The sequence below is a fragment of the Gordionus sp. m RMFG-2023 genome, chromosome 4 (assembly GCF_954871325.1).
Source record: "Gordionus sp. m RMFG-2023 chromosome 4, tfGorSpeb1-WG-v2, whole genome shotgun sequence".
Classification (NCBI taxonomy): Eukaryota; Metazoa; Nematomorpha; class Gordioida; order Chordodea; family Parachordodidae; genus Gordionus; species Gordionus sp. m RMFG-2023.
The window spans coordinates 8,768,933-8,795,039 of record NC_088778.1 but is presented as its reverse complement, the minus strand read 5'-3'; the positions used below and the strand labels follow the sequence as shown (position 1 = coordinate 8,795,039).

The following is a 26,107-nucleotide window of genomic DNA, read 5'->3' as shown; positions in this document are numbered from 1 at the left end:
TATTTTTTCTTTAAAAAAAAATCATTTAATTTTTCAATAATATCATCTTTCGATGTGTCGGAGACTGAATGATATATTAGCCTAAAAAATGTAAATAATATAAAATCATATATTCTTGCTACATCACATTCTTAGCCAAATTTGACTTCACATCTTGAATTCAAATGAGGTAAAGGTTATTTATAATAAATTGCATAAAAATATACAATGATTATATTATATTTACAAGCATAAGATATATTCCATTGGCTTTTGAAATGAGTAAAATAGATAAAACTCCTCTAAAATTTTTTTTTAGTGAGATATACATAAAATTTATTATTTAAAAATGAATAATAAATTGGCGAAATATTTGCATCCGACACTTTAAATAGCCTTTCTATTCTATCCAATAAATTATGCAAGATGCCAAGAATTCTTAATTTTTTGTTGTTGTTGCAAATAATATTTTTATTACATTGGTTTATGGTTTTGATGATTTACGCATAAAATTTTAGAGGCATATTTATAATATTTTGTTTATTATTTAAAAAAAATTTTTGAACTAATTTACTATATGTGTCACATTTTAAATATGTGTAATTAATTGTGGCTTGATATTTTCTTCTTTTTGGAAATGAAAGGCGGGACCATTAAATAATTTTTGATAATAATATTTGTTTTTATCAGAAACATATCCGATTTGGTTAAACTGAAATTGGTAGGACTTGGACAGACATTTTTGGATCAGACCAATTATGATGATTCATGTTATTTTATAAATCTAAGGAGTATATGTTCACTATTAGTAATTAATAATATCCCTTTGGCTTATTTCTGTTATTTTTCCAAAGGGAACTTATCATTCATAAAATAAAACTAGCTATAGATTTGTGAAAAAAATTAGAAATCAGGAATTTTATTCGAATCTTAACGTCGTAACTAGAAATTTGCTTTTAAATAACATTTAAATTATACTATATTATATAAATAAAGATGGTGCTTACCTTCAATTATATTAACTTAAATTCATAGTTTTAAAAGGGAGAGAGGTTGGGGTGGGGGTAGGATATTTTTTAAAGGATAAATTTGAATATTTTTTTTTGAGAAATATATGTCTCCTTTCCTTTCCCTCCCCTTTTTCTTAAATCACTTTTTTCTTTTGATGTTAGGAATTATCAATATTAGCAAATGTAAACAGAAGCTCTGATTAGTTATTTTCTTGACAATAATTAGCAAGCCCGCTAACTAGAGGGGAAAATGGGTTGTCAAATTTTAGTTCTTGTGAATTGATTTTAATTTATTTCATGTTAATTTTGATATCCTTTTTGTAATTGGATTACGTTTTTCCAGGGTTTATTGGTAAACTAGGGGTTTTAAAGGCCGCTGAGTTTTATCACAAGCCGTCATAAGTAAAAAAAAACATTATTATGTTCTCGATAAATAGCTATCCGTCAATTTAAAAAACAAAGAGAAATTCGTAAAATCTTTAAAAACACTAATAAAACCCAAGGTAAAATAATGAATATGGAATAGATAAAAAAAAAATTATATTGACTTTTTATTAAAAAAAACTCTTTTGTCTCAGGAAAATGCAACTCTATTATTATTTATATACACGACATTTAGTTTTCCTGGGGATGGGTTTTCCGATTGTTTTAGATGGTTTCATCTACATGATAAGTTTTTTTTTATAGAAATTAATATTTAGTGGAGCGCTCATCTATGAGAGGGTTTAATTAGAAGTTTATATATTTTGTTATAAATTTAAAATAAATTTTAATTAATTTTCTTAAATATAATTATGTCAATAAAATAACCAATTTCCAAAACAAAAAAAATAAAATAAATTTGACACTTACGTTTTTATAATTTAGAGATATCATCAAATATCTCAACTAATACTTCTAATTATTCATACATATCTATCACATAATCTTTATCAGATAAAAAAAATTTTTTTTTTTAAAAAAAACCCATATATATTTTTTTAAGAAAACCAATTTTTTATATATTCTTATAATACTTTTATATATTTTAATATGTGGTATGGGGAAAAGTGTTAATATTAAATAATCAATATTTGTAAAAGTTTAGAATACACAGTATAATATGATACCATGATAGCCAATATTGACAAAATATTAATCGAATTAAATTATATGATTTGACTTTAAAATTTTTATATTTTGTTAGGCTAACATATTGTTCTCATAGTCCCCTCCTGAAAATTAAAATAAAATAATTCTCCGAATGTTAATTTTTTTTTTAGCGTAATGTATAATTTGACAACATTTCCTACTTCTCTCAGATTGATATTAGAGGAAAATTATGATTTTGTAAGGTGCCATGCCTATATTTATTTCTCTTCATGGTTTCTGCTCGAGTTAAGGAATTTCTCAAAAAAAATAGAATGGTAAACTATGACCTTGACTCAATGGGATATATGGTCATTTAATACTTACCAATAACTTACTTAATTATAATATATTTCGTGCTTTATTTGCTTTAGGCCTTCTCCAACCCTATTAAAAAAAATATATATTTAGGAATAGTGGCTTGAATATTTTCTTCCAAAAAGGTAATATACCAGTATTTTCCTGATATTTGAAATAAAATCAATTGCTGTTTTTGTAGATACAATATTATAAATAAATAGAAAACTAAACATTGAAATTGGGCAAAATCAGGAAGAAAAAAAATAATATATACACAGAATTTTGTATTAACCTTTTAAGCATGCATGCACTAGAATAATATTTTAGGGGGTTCTAAAATTAAATTTGTACATAAGAATGAACGGTTCATTCTTTAGAGATTTGATAAACGGCACAATTTTTAAAAACAGCAAACCCAATATTTGGCTAAAATATTGAATATTGTTAGCCGTTTTTAAAAATCGAGCCATTTAACAAAACTAAATACATTGTAATAATATTTAGTATGTGGTTTGGAAATCAGATATAAAAATATTCCCTATCTTTTATATTACACACATAATTCAATATTTATATTAATTTTCAACACTATTTATTCTCATCTAAACGCTAATTTTCTAAAATTATTTTCATTTTTTTCCTCTGATAATTTTTTTTGGTGTAATAAGTGGTTTTGGTTGCATGTCTTAATTTATGGACGTTTTAAGTTTTTTTATATTTTTTTGGCTTTTTCTATTTTTTTTTTGAAATATATTCTATTTTTTTAAAAAAAATTAATAAAAAATATTAGGAATATAAATTCAATTTTCTTTTGGCATTATAAATTTATTTTATTTTTATAGTATATTTTTTTTTTCATAATATTAATTTTTTCTATCTTTTTTGTTCAACTTAAATCATCATCTTCTTGTAAAATACCAAAATAAAAAATCATAAATAAAAATATTTCTATAAATTTTTTTTTTTCATTAAATTAATTTTTTTTGGTAATATTTTGAGATTTTGATAAATTGAAAAAAAATGAGGATAAAAACAGAAAACCACAAATTTTTTTTTAAAAAAGGAGTAATATATTTTTAGTTTAATATATAAATCAGATATACCTGCCATCTTAAAATAATCAAAATCTAAAAAATAAGCCGGGCTCAAAATTGAAATATTTTCTTGCCGCTAAAAGTCAGCCCTAAAAAGTCTTTGTGAGCTATGAAATTCCAAAAATTCCTCTTAAACTACAGAGGAGTTGCGAAATGTATCGGATAGCTTCTTGGGTAATATACAATAGTTAATACAATTGGACAGTTTATCTTAAATAGATATTTTAAAAAATATTTAATTAAGAGGATATTCTAATGAGAGTTTAACAAAAATGAATAAAAACTAAATGATGATATTTATGGGATATAACCAAGGCATCCCTCCAGTATTTAATTTTTTAGCTCGCTCGTGTAAAATGAATGGGTGGGCAAAAGGTTTGCTCATTGGAGACCTCCAACTCGGATCTCTGAAAAAATATTTAAAATATATTGTCTGTGCCTAATTTTTTTATAAATAATTTTTTTTTAGAATAGTTATAAGATATTTTCTAAATGTATCTGCATATAGACACATATTCTAAGATGTATAGGTGCAGATTATCATGATACATTTTTATTATAATTATGTAAGGCTTGCATAAAAAAGATAAATATTATTAGATGATAAATAATGAGCATTAGATTTTAATAATATTTAAATAAAATATATAAATCATAATTGTTAGATTTCAATTATAAAACATTCTCAAAATTTTTATAAATAATGTTTATATATCAATAGACCCACCAAAAAGTCTTTCTAATGTGGCCCGTAATGGTAAAGTGGAATAACAACTTTATATTGAGATAATCTTTAAAAATAAAATAATCTCGACACTCATTTTAATAAAAAATCATTTAAAAATTTGAAGTGAAAATTTATACTATTAATTTTCGTATCTAGATACTTTAACAACTCTGGTTTTTTTAAGAATAAAAATACTATTTAAAAAAGAAATACCCAGACTTGATAAAATAGGTCTGACGCAGGACTAGGAATACATATATCTTCAACCTTTTTTTTCTACTCATTTGAAAATAATTTAGTATAACGTGGTTAACCAGTGATTTCATCTGCTCATATTTTAGTATTCAATATATGTATAATAAAAATATATCTATTCTGAAAATCATTAGATACAAAACTTTTTTTAAAAAAAATGATTATCAATTTAAAATTTAAAAAACAATTTTTATTTTTAATAATATTATTTTTTTATAGATTAGGACAATATCTTAAAAATAAAGTAATAATAAAAAAAAATATAAAAATGTAATAATATATTCCTATTTTAATTTTTTTTAAAAAATATTTCATTAAATGCATAAACTTAAAATTATTCATATTAATATATCTAATATACAGATATAAAAATTTATCTAAACTCGACAATTTTAATCGAAAGATAATGGATGTTTACCTATTTCCACAGTATTACAAAATCGAAGGGATAATTTAAACCATTCTCAAATAATAATACAAATTATAAACCTACCGATAATTTTTTTATAAATGCAGGCAAGAATTTATTATTTCAATATAATTTTATAGAACTTTGTAATATTGTTCAAATGGCTCGACTTGAGCCGATTCTTAAAAACGGCGAATTCAATATTTTGGCCAGAAGAATATTGCCTAAGCCTTGAGACATCTCTAATAGATGTCCACCTCCCTAGTGCCATCTATCAGCAAAATCTTCAGACTTGCGTAATATTTTTTTGGATAAAATATTGAGTTAGCCATTTTTAAAAATAGGCCATAATCGAGCTTTAACAACACTAAGATTTTGTAAATATATATAAAGTAGAATTTAAGAAAAGTTATTAAAATGAAAATAAAATAAATTATTTATTACTAGGGAATTTAGTCTGGGGGGGGGGATAATAAAATTTGTTAAGAAATATTATTGCTAATTAAAAATACTAAGCATAAATTTATTAGGACTAATAACTTTTCTAATACACAATTTTAAACTAATGTGAATTAAAAAAATTATAAATATAAACCGGCATTGAAAAACTATAAAATAAATGTGAATTATAAAATATAAAGTGAATATAACCCACGATATGAATCACTTAAATGACCCAAAATTGAAATTTGAATTTTTTGAGCTTTTAAAATATATAAAGTATAAAAAATATGTTGGAAATATAAATTAATACACAAAATGTTTCTTAGGAATAATTGAATTTTGTATGTTTTGAGCGAATTTTTCAATATCTATCCTTGCTTGGCGTTAAATGCCTTTGAATATTCAAAAGATCCAAATCATTCAATCTACTTTCAGATGTTGTATTTCATAGGTATGCTTTTCACAGACTTGCAGGCCCGGCCCCCGAGCCGGATCGTATTTTAATTTTTTTAAATATACCCAGGCCGGGCCCGTAATTTTTTTTAAAAAAAACACCCGGGGGGCCTGAAATTTTTTTTAGAAAAAATATATTTTAAAACCAAATATTTGAAATCGCCATTATTAGCTATAAAAATCAAAAATAAATATAATTTATTTAATAAAAATTTGGGCCGGCCTGAAAATTTTTTAAAAAAAAAATCCGGGCCGGAAAAAATTTAAAAAAAAAATCTGGGCCGTGTCCTGCAAATGTTACCTCTGCAAGGCTCTGTTATTCTTCTTAAAAAAGAGAATGTTCTCTCATTAGTTTACTAAAGAGCTGCTAATATATATAACCAGTTTAATACACTGCGAGTAAAATCTAAAATGTGTTTGAAATAATGCAAAGCATCCATAGCATTTTTTGGGACTGTATCAACCATAGTTAATCTTTTAATCATAGTTATTCAGCTAATAAGGCATCATAAGATATTTTAACATCTTCATGATAAAAATCTAACAAATGTTTATATTTTTTTTCTATCACCATATGAAAAAGGTTGAGAGAGGTGACATTTGTTTTATAATACTCTTCTACTGATCCTATATTAATGTTTTGACGATTAGCTTGCTTGCTGCAAGTCGGTGGGGACAAATATTAAACACGTATAGCTCTGCTTTTGACTCAACAATAACATATAAAATATGAAATTCTTCATCAACATTAGCTCTAATTTCCTTGAGTTCTAATAAAATGCTCTCCGCTATTCTCATCTTCTTAATCAAGTCAATGTTATGTTTTTGAAAAGTATTACATAAAATAGTTGTATAATTAAATAATACATTCTAATGAGAAAAAAAATTTGGAATAAGTATTGAATCCAATAATTTTCTTGCTTCTGAGGAAATATATCTTTCAAGCCATTGTGATATTTCAGTAATAGCATTAATAATCGGCTCTTCTAACTCCATAATAGCTGTTACTGCTTGATGGTGGAGACTCAATCTCGTTGGACAAGCTTGTAATTTTTTTCTCCCTGTTGTACAAGGAGTTTCAGAGATAATTATTATTTGACTAGAAATTTAGATAAATATTACGCCACTAAAATTTGAAAATAATAGGTAAATTACGCCAAGGAAAACTTGAAATCGAAATTAATTGATAAAATAACTTAGTAGATGAATGTGATAAATAAATGTAATTAAATAATATATATATATGAGATAGGAATAAATATTTACAAATATAAATTAATATTAACAATAATATTTTTGAAAAATATAATCCGGCATCTGCATTTTTTGGCCTTGGGGGGAGATTTGTCCCGCTGCCCCCCCCGCTGCGTACGCCAATGACATATGGCCCCTAAAAATGGGGCCAGAAAGGGCGGGCAAGGCGGCCGATTGGGATGTGTAAACGGGTTAGGATGTATTAAGTGATTTATTATATATTTTTAATATTTGTTCTTGGTTATTATTTACAGATTTTCTACACCATCCTAAGTGAATGACCATATTAACTCTCCCTACACATCTAAATAAAAACGGAAAATCAAAATTAGCACAAAAAATGGAATTCCTTATTAAAATTACCAAAAAAAAGAAAATATAAAATTATTATAAACAATGTGAATTTTTATTTTTAGAAGATTAATTATAAATAATATAATTTTTTTTCAATAGTAAATTAAAAAAAAATATCATGATATTTGGCTTTTACTTATGATTGTAGTGGTTGTGTACGTTTGCTAATCTAGGTGTATGAAAGGGTGAGCTAAAATCAAGGGAGGAAAATAAACAAGGTGTCGAATCATTAGGCATAACAGTTCACTTCCATTCCCATTTTTAGTTTGAAATTTAAAAACGGTTCAATTAAATTACATTTTTGAACGAATTTATATCGGTTAACTCTCGTTTACACATCTATATTGGTTATTCTCAGTTTCGTTATAAGTTATGGATTTCTTAAATTAATGATCGTATAAATTATTTTGTCACCTCATAATAGAATAATTTTCTGACTGTATCCGTTATAAGAAAATTTTGAAATGAGAAAACCGAACAATACTTTTGAACCTAATTAAATCAGTTCATCGGTTTTTTGAAATTATATTTATTAGTGATTGTATATTATACAATATTTTTTAACAAAATTAGTATAAATTTTATATGGTTATGTTATGTCACTTAATTTTTCATTTCTTTATGCATGTTTTTATAAAAGAAAATTAAACTTATTTTCTGCAATTATTTTTCCTTTAAAAGTATTTAAAATATTTTTTGCTTCTATTTCAGGTTGGGACGCCCTATTTATAAAAAGGTCGGTTAATAACGTTTTCAGCTTACCCAGAACAGTTTCCAAGCTGAAATAAATTTATCACATGTTGGTATCAGAGTAATATAGTTATTTAAAATTAAAGCTGTTATATATTTAGTTGTTAAAATATATGACAAGATATCAATTCGATATTATTAACAGGCCAAATCTTCGCGATGAGCTGGCATATTATGTGTCAATGTATAATTTTTATAAGAACTCAATTGTTAATTTGCAATGAAATGGAATTAAATTATACCACATTCAGTTAAAACAGCTGAAATCTTAGAAAATAGTTAGTGCCTGAAAAACCTGCTCAAATCTTTAAAATTACCAATCATATTATATAAATTGTAATATTTAGTAGCTTTTAACATACAATCTTTAGATATTTTACCCATTCTTCATGTTGAATATTGTTTTAATTTTAAATTGAAAAAAGTAATAATAAAATAAATAGTTTTTAAATATATAAGTAACCTATAGATGGCGCATGAGCATAAATATTAATTTATATAAGAATAATATATTAATTTAATATATTAGGGGCCGATATAAACTAAGCTTTTCAAAGGTTTTTAAAAATGTTTAAATATAAATTAAATAGACTATAATTGATATATAATAATGTATAAACTTTTCCTAAATGCACAAAATAAAAAAAGCTGCACCCAAGTATAAAGGCATAAAAATCAAAAACTAACAATGCACAAAATCAAAAGCTTAAAAATAGGCTGACTCGATTATATAGTTTGAGAAACTGTGCAAAATGTTATGTAAAATCTTATGCACAAATAATTTTAGAAAATAAATCTGTACACATAAATGCTCAAATAACAAATTAATGAGCGCACAACAGATTTAAATAAATTTGCGGACCCAAGCATAAATAAATTTGCACCCCATGTACAAATAAATATCTTTAAAAATGCTTGATGACTCTATAAATATAAACAGTAAGGGTGTTATAGGCTTCTATTATATGTGGATAATATATTAATTTAGGTTTGATTATTATATCTGATTAATTTATCTCACTTTTCAGTGAATCTTGGTCTGATGAAAAATATTTAATTTAATACAATTAATTTGTAAATCAGCTTCTAAATATTATATTTATATTGGTCTACTTAAAGTTTAGGTATCATCGAGGGATAAACAGGGAGTAGTTTGCGATGTCTATAATTTATCTTAATTGTATTAAAATATCAATAAAATTGATTGACTTACTATGATTAAAATGTGGCTGAGAAGAATCATCACGGGAACCGATGAATTCTCCAACATTAGTGCCTTTTTGCCGATGAAAATAGGCGGATATTGTTTATTATTTTTTTTCCCTTTATTGGTTAATAAGGAATGGATATTTTTATAACAAATAATTTTATAAATATTTTCTTGTTTCAATTAATTTGGCTAAATAAATTTTTTTTCATTAAGATTTAATTGAAATTATAATATTTAAAAATTTTTTGGGGGCCATTTGTGCGGGTCAATGATTTTACCGAGGAGTCAGGTTTAGAGGTCGAAAATTTTTTTTGGGAGGGGCAAGGTTGCCATTTTTGGGGTCCCCACTGACTACAGCATTGATAAATTTCTAAATATTTTATAAATTTTAAATTGGTACCTTATTGTTTTTTTTTATCACATTTCGTTTATATGTTTCATAAATAAAAACTCATCATTTTTACAAGCTTTTTCAACACTGTTTCCTGTTTATATATAGATAGAAGGTAATTTAAAAATAAAAAAATTATTAGAATACTTTTAATAATACTAGTTTACCTGTTTTCACGGATTTTATATTTGTTGTTCAACTAAATATGAATGAAAAACAAGAGATGAGATATGGTGGTGTTATATTGCTCTTTTTTATTTTTTGGCATTCTAAAAACAAATTTCATTTGTATATTTTTCCATATTGGTATAATGCAGGTAAAATTTTGGTATACATTTTAATTCCAATTTTTCGTTTTAATTAAATTTAACATATTGACTTAAATAAAGACCAAGATCCTATGCATTCTACAAAAGAATATAAAATTTAAATTAGTAAATTAACTTTGGTTATATATAACAATTTGAGTTTTTTTTTAAATATGACTTTTTGTTCATACATTCTCTATTATGCATACCAAAAATATCAAAGTTAAATGAGAAAAATAATAAAAAGTTTATAAGAGGGAAATATTTATACATAAAAATTTACGCCCTGAAAAAGAGTTTAAATTTAGTTATATAAAAGAAACCAATCTAACCTGTCTATGCATTTTAATAATCCCAAATTTATTTTAAAAAATCGAGATTTGTGAATTTTTTTATATTTATAATATTTTTTTCAGGTGGTAAAGTGCAACTCTTGCAAAATGATTTGTTTTAAAAATTTACTCACTACCCTGCAGTATAATTTAATGAAGTTAATATTTATTAAAATTATATCATATAATTTTTTTTTGTCTTAGCTGAATTTTCTTAGTAAATTTTATTTTTTAGATATATAACTTTTTTAAATTAGCAGCATCCTTCTTAAATAGTCTAACTAATAGTTTTACCATCAAATTGCAAACCCAAGCCAAAATTCTAGTTTATATTATTTACACTTTTTATCTCCACTCATTAGATCCACGTAAAAATAAATTGTTTTCTTTCAAGTATATTTTTATTCTAATATTTCCCTTTCATATCATATCAACCCCCCCCCCCCCCTTCCCCACACACCCCCACCCCATAATGAAGTGCTGAATTTTGGTGAATTAGAGATGAAATATTCTAGATTGTTATTGTGAATTAGAAATAGGGAGCTGAGAGATAAGACAAATAAGAAATTTATTCATGTTTTTTCAAATATATTATTAATAGAGAGGAGTGGGTATTTTCATGAGAAATATAAACTAATTTTTACTCTTGACACCCCCCCCCCCCCATCCTCCATTAGAATTAAAGTGTTAACTTACTGATAAATATTTTTTGTTTAAATTTTTATCTCGTTAGATATTCTCAATGTTCGATTGTTTGATTTAGGGTTGTTGGCCAGTTGCCTAGTAAAATAATATTTTAAACTATAGAAAAATTTAAATATTGGCTCTTTAGATTTTTCTAAAGTTATATATATTTTTTAAAATAAGTTAGAATCTTTTAATATATAAATTGTAGATTATACATACACACCACTATAAAAAAGTTATGAGATTATTCGATATGAATAAGATATAAACGATTCACTAAATATATAGTGCCGTTGAATTGTTTTATTTTGTTTACAATTATATGAATTTCTATAGAGAAATTAAGCATAGATTTAATTTGTAAATTATTTATGATATTTCAATATATTAGTTTTTAATTTTTATCGAATTCAAATGAAAATACAAAAATCCATGTTAAACTTCTTTAGAAAGTTCTATCCAAATTAGATAGTAGATAATTAATGGAATTGCTTTTAGCTAGTTAACATATATAATCTGTGTTTTTTTGAAACTTTTGTCAACCTGATTATAAATTCTTTATTATCGATGTTCATTATTTTTCTATTGTTCACTTCTTTGGTCTTACTTTTAATTTAATAATCCAACCAGCAACAATAAATATTCCTAAAATATTTATTATTATATTATACATTATCTACTATAAAATTTTTTTTACAAAATATGCTGGTAAAATTTTTTATAAGATTCTACGAAAAATGATTTTCACAAGAAATATTTTTATATTGAAAATAAATTTTAAAAAATATGTTTTTAAATAATTCAATGTTTTTTTATGTTTAATTTAAATTTAGTTTTATAAATGTTTATTATTTTTAATATACTTTTTAAAATAAATAAAAGTTTAATATTAAAAAAAAAGCTATTGAACCCTGTATCTTCCGGTTGGGTTAAATAAAATATCAAGGGTTCATTCGGGTTCACAGCCCTGACAAGAGATAAGATTATAAAAATATTAAAAAACTATGTAATTTTTAAAATTACATTAGTGAATATTTATAAAATACCTTAAAGGTTTAAAAAAGTTCGGTTAGATCCTCATTTTTTCAAAAGGGTTTATTTGGTTCACAACCAATAAAAAAATATTAAATATAGCTTTAGCTCAATTTTCGAGGTTAAATTCAACACTTTGATATTAGGTTATATTAAGCATATTTATTTAATATTCAACTTTTTTTATAAAGTTACAATTCACTCAAAATAAGAAATAGGCATCCATGAAATAATCGTATTATGTTGATTCCAAGTTTGTCCGAGTCTGTTAAAGGTTGGTAGTGTAAAGACATATGGTGGATTGAAAATAAGTAGAAAAAAAAATATAATAGGAAATTAATGATTCCAAATGGAAGTATTACGGTCTGAATAATCAGAATCTCCGAAAACTCAAGAACAGCAGATTCCTTCTAATAGCTCAAGGGTTCTTTTTGTTTCCACTTAAAATCTCGTAGAGATTTATCCAAAAAGGCTGGGAGAATCTTCTGCTACAAGATTTATCCTAGAGAGCCACAATAAAATAGAAATAAAAATAAACCTAAATAATTTATTGTTCATAATTTATATATATTTTTTTTAAATAAGTACTGCATTTGCATAATATTAAAAAAAATAAAAATTGAAAAATAGAATGTTATATTAAAATAAATTTACAAAAAATCAGCATAATTATAGAGAATCTAACTCATAATTTGATACTGGTGACACTATTTGCCGATTTACGGTATAGTAAATATCAACTATGAAATTCAAATAATTATAACAAAAAAATTGATGAATTTATTTGCATCAAATTTTGAATTTTTTAAACCACTAATACCCCCTCCCCCCTTATCCAGGTTGTTAAACCCTACTTTTAAAAGTAGCGCGCTATTGCTATTGCTATTTGCCAAAAAAAGTAGCGCTCTACCGCTATTACCCATTTTTTAGGCAATTATTTTTTAAAAGTAGCTTTGGCAACTTTTTAGACTACTTTTTATAAAAATATTTAATTTTTTCCTTATAATGTAATTGCATAGTTTATAATACATAAAAATCAACATTTATAAATATTTAAATATAGTTAGTTTTGATTATAAAAAAATTTATGTAAAAAGTGTGTAATTAATAACTATTTTATGGTAATATTAATTTATTATTTATTATGTTGCACTTTAATAATAAAGTCATTTCTATACTATCATTCCCAAGTATAGAGCGACGATCAGAAAGTATAAGTTTCATCTTGTTAAATCTCTCAACACTAGCACTTGAGGGCAAGGCAATATTTAATTTTATATACATATTTTTTCAAAAATCTCATTTGTATTTTTAGATTTAAAAAACGCGTCTAGGGAATTTTCTATTATATTAGTATCCTTTATTTCAAAAAAAATTATCAGTGGAAGTCATTTTGTTGATTCTAACTGGGGAATCTATGTCTGTTATCTCAATCATTTTCATTAGTGTCTGGCATCAAAAAATTGTTGTACCAGGGGATACAGTTTTAATCATCATGTAAAATGATGTATTATTAACCAATGATATAGGTTGAACTGTATAAATTATAAACTCGACAGTAACTTCATCAGCCAGTTTCTGAGAAATATTGTTATGTGCAATATTATTAATCGATTTAGCTTGATTTGAATTGGTCTTTTTAGATGTAGTCTCCCTATACCAAAATTATTAAGATATTCTTCTATATCTTTAAAACTGTTGGCATGAACATTCTTACAAAATAAAAATACTATTGGAATTTAAAAATGACATTTATCTTTAGGTATTTTTTGAGGTTATAGCTACAAGATTTATTTGAGGATATATTGTTTTACAGTTTGAATAAATAAATTTGTTGCCACCTTTTGTTTTTATATTAATTTTAAAATATTTAAATTTTGGAAATAAAAAATTTGGTTGGCATTTTTAAATCATAATTTCTGACTCACTTACATCGATTTGGATATTTTAGTCCGAGTTTTGCTAAAATGTTTATATAATCCTCTAGGTCAGGCTATTTCCCGTATCCATAAAAATAAGAGGGAGAGGTTATTATCAACCTAAATTCCTTATTAGGTCCAATTGGAAAAAATTCTCATTAGGATAGTTATTAAAAACCTGATTTTTGTCCTGTATTTTTTAAATAAATATTTGATCATTTAAGAGATCTATATATATTTTTATAAGCCTTACTATTTGAATTTTACCATTGAATGAGAAAAATAAAAGATTTTTACCCCCCCCCCCCCTTCGCAGGCAAGAATAAGTTATCCCTGCCATAATATTATTTGTATATTGCAGACTAGATGAAAGAAAGGGGAGAGGCAAGTGGAAATCCCCCCCCCCCCTTAAGAAAATCCTGGCCATGCCTATAAAGTATACTTATTATAGATTCTAATAGTTATTTTTACTTTTTTTTAGGCGTAGTATAAAGTGGTTTTATAATAGTTAAAACCTTATTTATTTTTTTACTAAACAATATGTTAATACTTAATTATTGATACTAAAGCTAAATTTGGGGATTGACTAATCACAATTTAAATTCCTTCATAGCAAACAACGCATATTTAAATCGCCAACGAAGTTTGGCTTGAGTTTCGATAAGCTTTTTAAAGTTATAATTTAAATTATACAGTCATTATGGATTAAAAAATAATTACCTTGACTTATTTTATTTTTTTTTACAAAAAGAGTAAAAATATAGATATAACAAGTTATCTTTTAGAGGATTTGAATATTTTTTATAAATTTAAAATTAATTAATAATGTGTCCCAGATTATTTTTTTTAAGAGTTTCTTGATACCTAAGGTCATGGTCAGCATTATAAATAGTTTTTTTCAAAAATTTTTAAGAATTAAAATGGATTAATATAATATTCAAACTAATTTTCTAATTCAAGCATGGATTATTTTATAGAGTGAGCATATATTGTTTTATTTAAATATTCGCCAAATCTCATATTTATACTTATAAAAATTTCGTTGATTTATAAAAATTTGTCTAATTTAAATTTTTTTAAAAATAATTTAAATAGTAATCAATGGTTCTTATGCGAGTTTTATTGTGTCTAGAGGGCTAATATATTTTAGAAGATATTTTTCATTTGAAAAAAATAAGATATACCTAGAAACAGTCTGCCGATTTATTTCATGTATTATACAAAAAAGTATTAAGTAATAAAACATTTAAAATGAATAAGATTTCTACCCAACTCAAAATAATTTATGAAGCCAAGCTTTGGCACTACATGATAGGTTATCCATCCTACTCTCAAACGGTAGTCAGATCTACTATTAAAAATCTTTAATAGGAATAGCTTGTTTGGATATATCACTCTTCACATTGATATTCATATAATAGAGCTGTTTGTAATTTACTTAATTCGTGGTTTGCTCTTTTTTACAAATCTCTAAGCAGATCTGTAAAAATCTTCACATGTATAAAACTATATAATACATTTTATTTTGCATTAGGGCGAAAGGCCAATAAACTATTTTTTTAAAAAAATATCATACAAGATAAGAAATTTTATAAGCTTGTTTAAAAAAGGAGCCAAACCACGAACACTAAGCATTTTTTAAAATATTACCCAAAGTTATACATTTAATCTTTCTCAAAAAAGGAATAATTTATTGTATATTATATACAGATACAATAAACATATATAATATAATATAATAAAGTAGTATAAAGTTATAATTGATGAGAAAAATAAAATATGGTATGAATTATCGTGGCTTCAAAAATAATATATTCAATTATCACTATAGCTATCATTGTCTTTGACAAATTTATTTTAATAACCACACAAAATGATAACTGAAAAAAAGAGCAAATATTATAATTAAAATTTGTTTCTTTAATTTGTTTCAAATATTAAATGTTAATAGAAAAATATAAAATATGAATTAATATATTCAAAATTATTTTTAGAGTATATCTATTGTAGGGAGAGGACCTTTGATATGCAATATTTAAGATATATGCCACTAAATTCAATTTACTTACCAATAATTTTGATCAGTAAAATTTAAATTTTTTAAATTAATTAAGTTGGATATTGATCTTATATGGTGATTGTCCAAAATTTTGCAAAATGCAGGGGGAAAAATTTTCTGAAACAAAATGTGTCCAAATTGAATCCTAGTTATTTTAATAATAGACTCAAGGACTTATAAGGCTACAGAAACGCGATAAGACATATTTTCAGATGAGAAAAACAACAAAAACTATTGAAATATATGCTTTATACGTAATGACGTAATTATATCACTATTAAATTAAAGGATGATATTATAATATGATGAATATGGCCTTAGGTGCCGACTTAACAATCAAGACTTACACTCCATTAGCATGTCTAATAATCACATTAAAAACCCCATTGTATTATAGATAAAATATAATCTTTGGATAGTATTAATCGAAGGGATTAAACTAGAATGTTTTCCCCATTTTCATATAGCGTTATATCTAAGCAATTGCCTGATATTTTATTTAATTGACTATGGTTGTGTAACATTTATGATTTTCCCGGTTGGGATCGTAACCGACTTAGTATCTATTTTACAGCGTATCTATGGGGGGGGGAGTTAAAGGGTTATATACACTATAAATTTCAGATAGGCTTGCCATAAACTCTTGAACTACTCCTTATTTATATTAATTTTTATTGAAATTTTGTCATAGAAATTAAATAAATACCTAATACATTGTCTAAAATTCACAATGCGGGTACTTGATGCAAGCAAAAAACATTTTCGGTAAAATAGGATTTTTTAAATTTAAAAAACTCGCGCCGTCAGCAAATAATTTATGAGAGACTTCCAATCCCCATGAATTGCATATTCCAATAAGGCATATATATAGTATATGAATTAAGACGGTTATGGCTGGAAATGCTAGAGTAACTGGAGTTATCATTACCCTGTTATGCACTTTATTAGCATTGTCTGTCTCCCCTTGTTTCCGCTACCTATCGGTTTATCACTATCGTGAGCGGATCCGGGGGTGGTATCCTGGGAAAAATTTCTGCGCTGATAGAGTATTAATACACAATAGAAAAATGTAAAATAAATTTGAAAAGATAATTGTTTTCTATTGTGTATGCCTTTATATAGGCAAAGGACTTTATTTCTGAACAGTCCGTGCGCAGAAAATTTTTCCCCCACCTTCCGAAATTCGGAGACAGACTTAGGAGACAACGGAAAGACACTTGAAAAGATATAGTATTTTATTAAACTTATTCTACTTCAAATAATTAAAATGAAAAATATTTTTGTTGATAAATGTTGACGGGGCAAAAAGAACCGGGAGTACAATAACATTATAATATAAAAAGAGGGCCGAAATTTTATGTCCCATATGTTCCTCGGGTTCTTCATCCATTTGTCCTCTAAGTGTTTTCTCCGTTGCTTCTTCCTGAGTGGATAATTCTAGCGTCTTTTCGAAAATCGTTGGGTCGAACTGTTGTTACATTTGTTCCAGTCCTTCCGATATTATGCCCTCCACTTCATCTATGTGATGAATGGGGGTTGAAGCCCTAATCCTGCTACTTGGCTGTCGGTTACTATTGAAGGTATCGATTTATATTTGTTGAGTCCGAATTTGCACCCTGCCCATATCGCTAGCAGTTCCTTCTAATTTATATATGGTGTAGCTAGCTCTGGGATTCCTAGGTCATGTTTAATCTCATCGAAGGTAAACGAATATATTTCTTGGCTTCCGCTATTCCAATATGAGTAAGTGAAGCGTCAAAGTGAATGATCGTGTTAATTGGGAAAATGAAAGGGAAAGGTTTCATAAGAGCGGCAATTGCTACGACTGCTTTAGGATAGGCTTTGAGGTAATCAATTGGGGGAGTTTCTTCTTCACATAGCATAGTTACATAGTAGGGTGCGAACACTCTCGATAATCCTGTAATGGAATATGTGTAGTGATTCAATATACCGAGAACTTCTAGTGCTATGTTCCTCTCAATGCTCATTGACTGCAGGGTATGTTTATATAGAATTAATTGGCAGAATCTTAGTCTTGCCTTGTTCTCTTTATTTACCACTGCGGTCTTGGACGTAAAGTCATATCAATTCCTAGATAGGTGAGCTTGTCGGTGGGAATGACTATTGACTTCGTCTCGTTCACCACTAGGCCCCATGCCTTTGCCATGTCCAGAAAGGCTATGGTGTCTTGAAATACAAGGTTACTGGCATTGTGGAAGATAATGATGTCATCTAGGTAAACCGAGTAATTTGCTCGTTTGACTGATTTCGCACACAGGTCCAATACTATGTTTTGAAGTGCATAGGGGGAGAATGCTGCTCCCATGGGTAGCGTTTTATATCTGAATTTAGCTGAAGCTGTGGCGAAGCCAAAAAACTTCCTGCAGCTTTACCCCAATGGGATAAAATAGAAGGCTGATTTTAAGTCTATCTTGGTGGCTTTGATGGCAGTAGCTAAGAGGGGGGCAATCATGGGAATGGTTATTAATCTGAAAGGGTATCGAATAAAATTTCGCGAAACGTTTGAGAAGTCCGAAATGACTCTAGGAGTTCCGTCCTGTTTAGGAATTAAGAATAACGGCGAACAGAAGGTCATATCCGTTCCTTCGATAACACCACCATCCACCAGCTGATTAATAATCTGAGGTATTTTGCTGCTTGTCTACGAAACGATTGCGGAAAAACCCGCCGTTGTCGCTGATAGCTTGGTTTTCGAATTCGGGGAAAAACCCCTCACCGCCACTCTCTAAATGGCGACTGGTCTGGATGGGGCTTTAACATAGACGCTGCTAATCCGAGGGTTGCTCCTAGATTCAGTTGAACGCTGTCCGTGGTGTCCACGCCCATCAATCTATGTAATCTATGGAAATCGAGTTGCCACCGTCGGCGCTGACCAGTTACGTAGGGGGTGATCCGGTCGGCGAAAATATTGCCCATGATGATCGGCTCCCCGTTGTGATCGAATTGTTCCGTAGTGGGGAGATCATGGATGGTGTCCTCAATTGCCGTAGATATCGCATCTTCCTCATTGTTAATCCCTTCCTGACTGTCTGTGGCTCCAGCGAGTGAGAATTTTTGGCGTCTCACCTCTTTGACCCATTGCCGGATCTCCGCTCGGCCAAGGTCATTGGTGCAATTATCAGCCCACAGAGCCAGGGCTTCGACAATTCCCAGATCTATTGTCGAGGGTGGAAGTGCGCGGAATACACGAATGGACTGTAGGTTTTCGGTATTATAGTATACAAAATTATATGTTGTTAAATGAATGCTATTATTAAATTTTATAAATTTATTTTTACTGGTGACCCTCTAAATCAACTGAGCTAAAATAATTTTATCTATATTTTTCATTTATGTGAGACTATAGTATTTTCAAAAACAAATTTATTTCTTCTTCGAAAAATATCGATATATAGATATTGTTTTTAAATATTTATCTTTGACTTTAAAGGCTCTCTCCACACTTATAACAAATTTTAATACTTTGCTGTAATATTGCAATTTTTTAATATACCTAGACCTGTGCGCACCTGCAGTTTGGCCATGCTAAGTCTCACTTTTAATCTGCGCTCATAGGAGGTGGGTGTAAGAAAATTATATTTTCACTTTATTTATAATTATAAAACGAATTAACATAATACATATAATTCCTTTAATATAATTATAAATTATATTAATATTTATACCTTGTTGCCTAATTTAAATTCTCCAAGTAAATGAGTCAACTATACAAAAGATTGATCCATATACTATCCAAAACCAAAAATAACGAAGGTTATATATTTTTCTAATTTGGTAACTTTAAGGTAGAATTTCAAGATTACAATGATAATTTAATAATTTATTTTGAATAATAATTTCGAGTTATGGCAATTTATAAGAAAATATTTTAATTCAAAAATATTACTGTTTTTTAATTTCATATTTTAGCCAGTTTTAAATGACTAATGTTAGAGTGGGTAAGATCATCTGCTTTAAAAATCTGCAAAAACAAGATTCAAAGTTATTTTTTCCCTATATTTTCTAAATTATTTTTGAATTTTAATTTCAAATGCCAGAAGAGTTCTAATTGCTCGAATTGTCCAAAAGAAAAGATGGAATAAATAATTCTACCATAGCCAAAAAAAACTTAAACTAAACAGAAAAAAAATAAGAGATAATATAAATAAATTAAAAACCTACTCGAATAACTTAAAAGGGCATCTTAAAGTGACAATATTCAGATAAACGCAGTTTGCAGCTAATTACCAGAAAAAATCGTGAATCAAATTTTGTTCATCTAACTCAAGAATTAGGAGATAAGACAAAAAAACTTTTTCTATTCCTGCAGCCGAATGATTTATTTTTTGAGTTATGAATTTTATATAGTGATTTTGATTTTTTTATCGTAACTCTACTTTTTAGTTTAATGATAAGCCAAGAATCTAACCAAAACAAGAAACGATATTATTTTGTAAAGAAATATAAAGATTGGATTTCACCGAATGGTCAAAATTGTTTTTGGTCACGGGTGTAAGTTTGTTTTGGAATTTGAGAGTATTCGTAATTATGTGGTACGCAAGGCAAATAATGCATTCCATCCTGATAAATAATATGTTTGAGCATCTAAATATTTATAGGCATTGTTCGAGACAATGCCTAGAAAATTTCAGTCTGTTATTTGAATAATTTTTTTTTACTATTTTTTCTTGCAAGTATTTCACTTTTTGTCTCTTGTAATATCTAATAAAGTTTAATCAAGGAATACCTAAAATAAACATGATAAATAAAATATTAGATTATATTAATTATAACTTAAATACTAATGCAATAATATTGTAATTCAACATAATTTTAATCCATCATATGTTAAAATATTAGAACATAAAATTTATAAATAACCTTTAAAAATAATATATAAATAATATTTTAATCTCTTTACCATAACCATTTAGATTTTTATTTTCATAATCTCTATTATTAAATATTGCTAAAATTGATTTTATTGTTTAAAATTACAAAAAAATTAATAAAAAAAGTAATATATAAATAATATTTAGATTATTTTACCATTACTAGAGATTTTTGTTTACATAATCTCTAATATTAAATATTGATATAATTCGAATATATTGTTTAAAAATTAAATAAAATTATTGTGATTATATCTTAAAAATAAGACATTTAATGTAGATAAATTTACCTGTTAGTTGACTTGGATCCTTGTTGGTTTGCAATCTTCAAATACCTTAATAGCCTAATTACATTATAATAACATTTCATCAAATTTTGGTATATTTCAGATAATCATTAATATACTTTTGTAATTTTATTGGAATTGTATTTTTGCACCATATAATAGAGATATAATTACCAAAAAAACATTATTCAACTGGATTGACGTGTATAGTTAAGCAAGCCCCGCAAGCTCTATATTTAATAATCATGATTAAAATAATATCTAATAGTATATACTCATAAAACTTTCTCAAATTATAAAATAGTGTTAAAACTTTGCCATAACATTTTATTTATATATAAATGATCATATATTTTAATAAAAAATTAATTATTGTCAATAGATGTAAACTAATAAAAGCTATATTAGGATAAATTTTAACCTCTGGTGTTTTTCATTTTAAATGAAACTAAGTGGTTTGCCAAGCCCTGGGATTTACCTAACCTCAGGCTCCCCTATTAGTATATGTTATATTTAAATCAAGATTAAATTTTGTTTATGATATCATTCACATTTCACCCTTTTTAAAAACAAATTCTTGTTTATATGCACAAATTTAATATTGTAACTATGACAATAATACATATTTTATTCACCCTATCTTAATAAAACATTTAAATTGCATTGCATGAAGTAAAAACATGGATTATTTTTGTTTTGGGTAGTATTTTTATTCAATTATCAGATTAAACAAAACAATATTTGGAATCAGAAGAAGATTTATTAATTATTCTTTCCCCCATTTTCTAATTCTAAGTGCATTTATAGAAAAAGAAGAATGGGAGCTTCCAAGACTTTCAATTTTTGCCAAATTTTTTTTATGTGACCTAACTACCAAATAAAATTAGTAAATATTTCTCTTTATTTCTATGGCTAAGTGAAGAAAATAATTTATTTTATCTAACATGAATACTCCATGCAAATAATAAAGTAAAATGAGCTATATAAGTGTATATAATTTTGTAATGAGATGTAATTGTTATGCTTTGAGCTAAAATAGGATTATATATAAATAAAATATATTTGAATATATACTATGTAAATTTTTAAAAGATTCAAGATTATAGTTTAACAAAATTTGATTACTAATGTGTGCATTTATAGTTATAAGCTAATAAATTTTGTTTTTGTTCAACTTTCATTAATTCACTGATGCTCTTAATAAAACCATATTGAGTGTAGAGAATAATGACCCACCAGAATCTCGGCACTCCCAAGGATAAACGCTGCTGAATAGCGTTTATATAATTTTATAAAGGCAATAGATGACACCATTTTTCATGTATAATATTTTTATATTTCTTCCAGCTTTAGCCGCTAATAATCTCAGCGATTTTCATTTCTTGATAGTAATGTTTCGATATTAAGGTTAAATAAATTGAAAATATTCGGCCCGGCTCGGGTTTCCAAAAAATTAATTTTTTCGACACGAGTTATTAAAAAAATTTTTATAGAAGATTTTTGAACTGGCAAGGTCTCTGGTAATAATGAATTATTTTATAATAATTGTGTTCATAAGAACTCCAATTAGAATCCTTTTTAAGATTAAATCTTAAATTGGTATCAATCAAAAAATCATGAAAATTTTTAAGCGTTTTACGAACTTCTTGAGGATTTCTCAGAGGTCAGATTAAATATTTATATAAGATATCCAGCCTTATTTTTTAGATAGATGACTAAATCTTCACATCTTTTATTTTTTAATATATCAATGGTAGAGTAAACATAATTTTTAGCATCCACTATATTATTATCTACTGACTAAAAATACCTATTTAATGGACTAATTGTGACTAATATATATTAATGTACAATGGCCAAAATAATATAATATATACCCTGACACAAAACACTAATAGCTTCGATTGAATCATTAATGGAAACCTTCGAGTTAAGAATTTTAATAGAAAAGTAAAATAATACCTTACCAATAGCCTCAAAATTCTACGATGCGATATGCTTCTAAATGACTATTGCATATCTGGTCTAAAGGTGTCTTAAATACATGCCTGTATATTTACAGGATAAATTAAAATGCCTATTAAAATTGTATAATGTGTTTGCTATGTACAAATATAAAAAATTGCTGTAATATTTTAAAACCAATTTTTAACAAGATCCAATTTGTGATTGAAACAAGGGCACCTTTTTATTAATTCTTTTTTTATGGAGCAAATATAGCTCTCCATTTTGACTAGGCATTATTTGCTCCATACGCCTGGCTTATTATATTGTATGAATGAATTAATTGTTAAATCCTTAAATCGTTTTAAATATAATTTGTAAAGAATTCAGTATTAAATCAATTATTCATATTAAATTTTCTCGAATTTTTTTACAAGAAATATACTGCATAATTAAACTTAAATTTTTGAAGACTGTTGCATCTTTTATCTTAGCAGTCTTAAGATAAAGAACACGGTATCTTGCTTTTGTTGTAGTTTGTTGTGGTAGATTCTAGCACTATTCATTTTGAATTTGAGGTGAAATGAATTAAATTATCATCTTTTTGGCATATGTATAAAATATTGCAATAAAAAGTCAAAATATATCATATTTTCATTTGCAGTATTAGTATCAGTTATTGTAGATGTAGTAGAACCAAACTCACAATAAGAAGCTCTTGTTAAGAAATTGTATCAAATTACTCAAATAATATAGATTACACTCATCCGTTCACCAATTGTCGATATTTCTGTGTCCTTTGGCGTTTTCTTAAAATCCTCCCATGACTACGGCTCTAGGTGTTATTTAAATCTGCATTTAAAATTTCTTTGCAAGACATTTTTAGAACTATTTAAGAAAGCATCTTATTAAAATACATTTTACCGGCCATCATATGTTCTAAATTTTTTTATATCTTGGAACCCTTCCTCTTCAGATTATTGTGCTATGACACATTTAGCAGCTTTTGAAGAAAATCTAATATTGGTGGGACCATCATAGCTCCGAAAATAATGATCGTATAAGATTTTACAAAATACCAATCGATATCTTAAACATCTACCTATCAATATATAATGTTATATTTTTTAAATATTTAATAATTTTTTCTCTAAAAAATTTTTTTCTATTTACAATTATAACAAATAAAATAACAATCTATTTTGGCAGAGAACCCATGAGCCCAACCTTTACATACACTGCATTGAAAGTGAAACCAATCTTCAAAATTATGAAAATTTTAAAAATCCTGTTTACATATATATAATGCATATTTATTTTCTTAATTTTTTTATTAATGGTTTATTTTTATTTTTTATTAATAATAAATTTACTCAAAATTTATCTTATTCTATATTTAAATATATAACATCATTTGATTTTATTATCAGGCCAAAATTATAATCTGATAAAAATGTTCATATCCAATAAAATGTATTAATTTAAATCATATTATATTGTCTATTAAAATAATATATATATATAAATATTTGTTTGCTAGATATAATTCATTTTAAATAATTGATATTATTATCAGGCTAAAATTTATATGCTAAAATGTTCATATCTAATAAAGTATTAATTTGAATCATATTATATTATTTATTAAAAAAATACATATATATAAATATTTGTTTTCTAGATATAATTCATTATAAATAATTGATCTTATTATCAGGCTAAAATTTATAATGCAATATATATAATATCTGTGAAGACAATATATATTATATTATCACAATATATATATATCTCAATATAAAAATATATCACAATATAAAAATGTATCACAAAATATAAATATATCACTATATATATGAAGATTTTAGTTTGCAAGATATTTATTTAGGTCTGTATTATATTAAAATTATTATGAAAAATGCAATAAATTTATATAATAATTATTATTTTATATATTACATTTATAAAATATTATATTTTCCTGTGATAAATGGTGTTTATTAATGAAATATCATTTTCATATACAGTTAGTTTCTTCATAATCCTTTTTAGTAAAATTTTCTTATTTTGAATTTTGCATATATATTTGGACCATATAATATAATAAATTGATTGTTGCGCCGACTAGCCACCAGTGTTGTTAAACGCTACTTTTAAAAATAGCGCGCTATCGCTACCGCTATCGTTTTCAAATGAGTAGATCGCTATTAGCTACTTTGATTTTTTTTTGAAATATTTTTTTTTACGTAACTTTATTTCCACAAATAAAATATTGATATAAAAACATGACTATAATTTGTTACATATATATATATATAATTTATTTATTATTGCACTTTAATAATAATAACATTTCGGTACTGTCATCCCCAAGTCTAGAGCGACGATCAGAAAGTATAAGCTTTGCCATACTAAATAATCGTTCAGCACTTGAGGGCAACGCAGTATTAAATTTAATAAACAAACTTTTTATATGAAAAAAATCATCAAAAATATTTAAATTAGTATTTTTAGATTTAAAAAAAGCATCTAGAGGTTCAATAATATTATTATTATTATTTATTTCAAAAAAATCGTCTATGGAAGGCTGCGGTTTCGATCTTGCTATAGTATCGTGGTTAGGCATGCCATTTTTTAACGTTACCATCAGCCTATCAAGTTGCCCTTTAGATTCAGTCAAATTAATGTATGGCCAATTTAACTTGAAACTAGGATGAACGATAGCAGCTATTACATTATCATCACCATACAGATCTGGAAATCTAATTTATATAAAGCGATTGTATTTATTATAAAAAAAGAATAATACCATTTTAATTTTTAAAATTTAAATTTATCTGAGATTTAGATTCATTTATAAAAAATATATTAAAATAGCAATAAATTATG

At 26.0% G+C, this 26,107-nt stretch overlaps 1 protein-coding gene across 1 annotated transcript in view; it reads left to right on the top strand.

Annotated features, from left to right (window-relative positions):
* Positions 1-46: 46 nt before the first annotated feature.
* The window catches only part of LOC135928098 (protein trachealess-like), a 50,685-nt gene continuing 24,624 nt past the window's right edge, over positions 47-26,107 (top strand). The window contains exon 1 of the mRNA XM_065464447.1: positions 47-169. Within this exon, the coding sequence (XP_065320519.1) occupies positions 165-169 (5 nt within the window). The 5' untranslated portion in view covers positions 47-164. The remainder of the gene's footprint in view (positions 170-26,107) is intronic.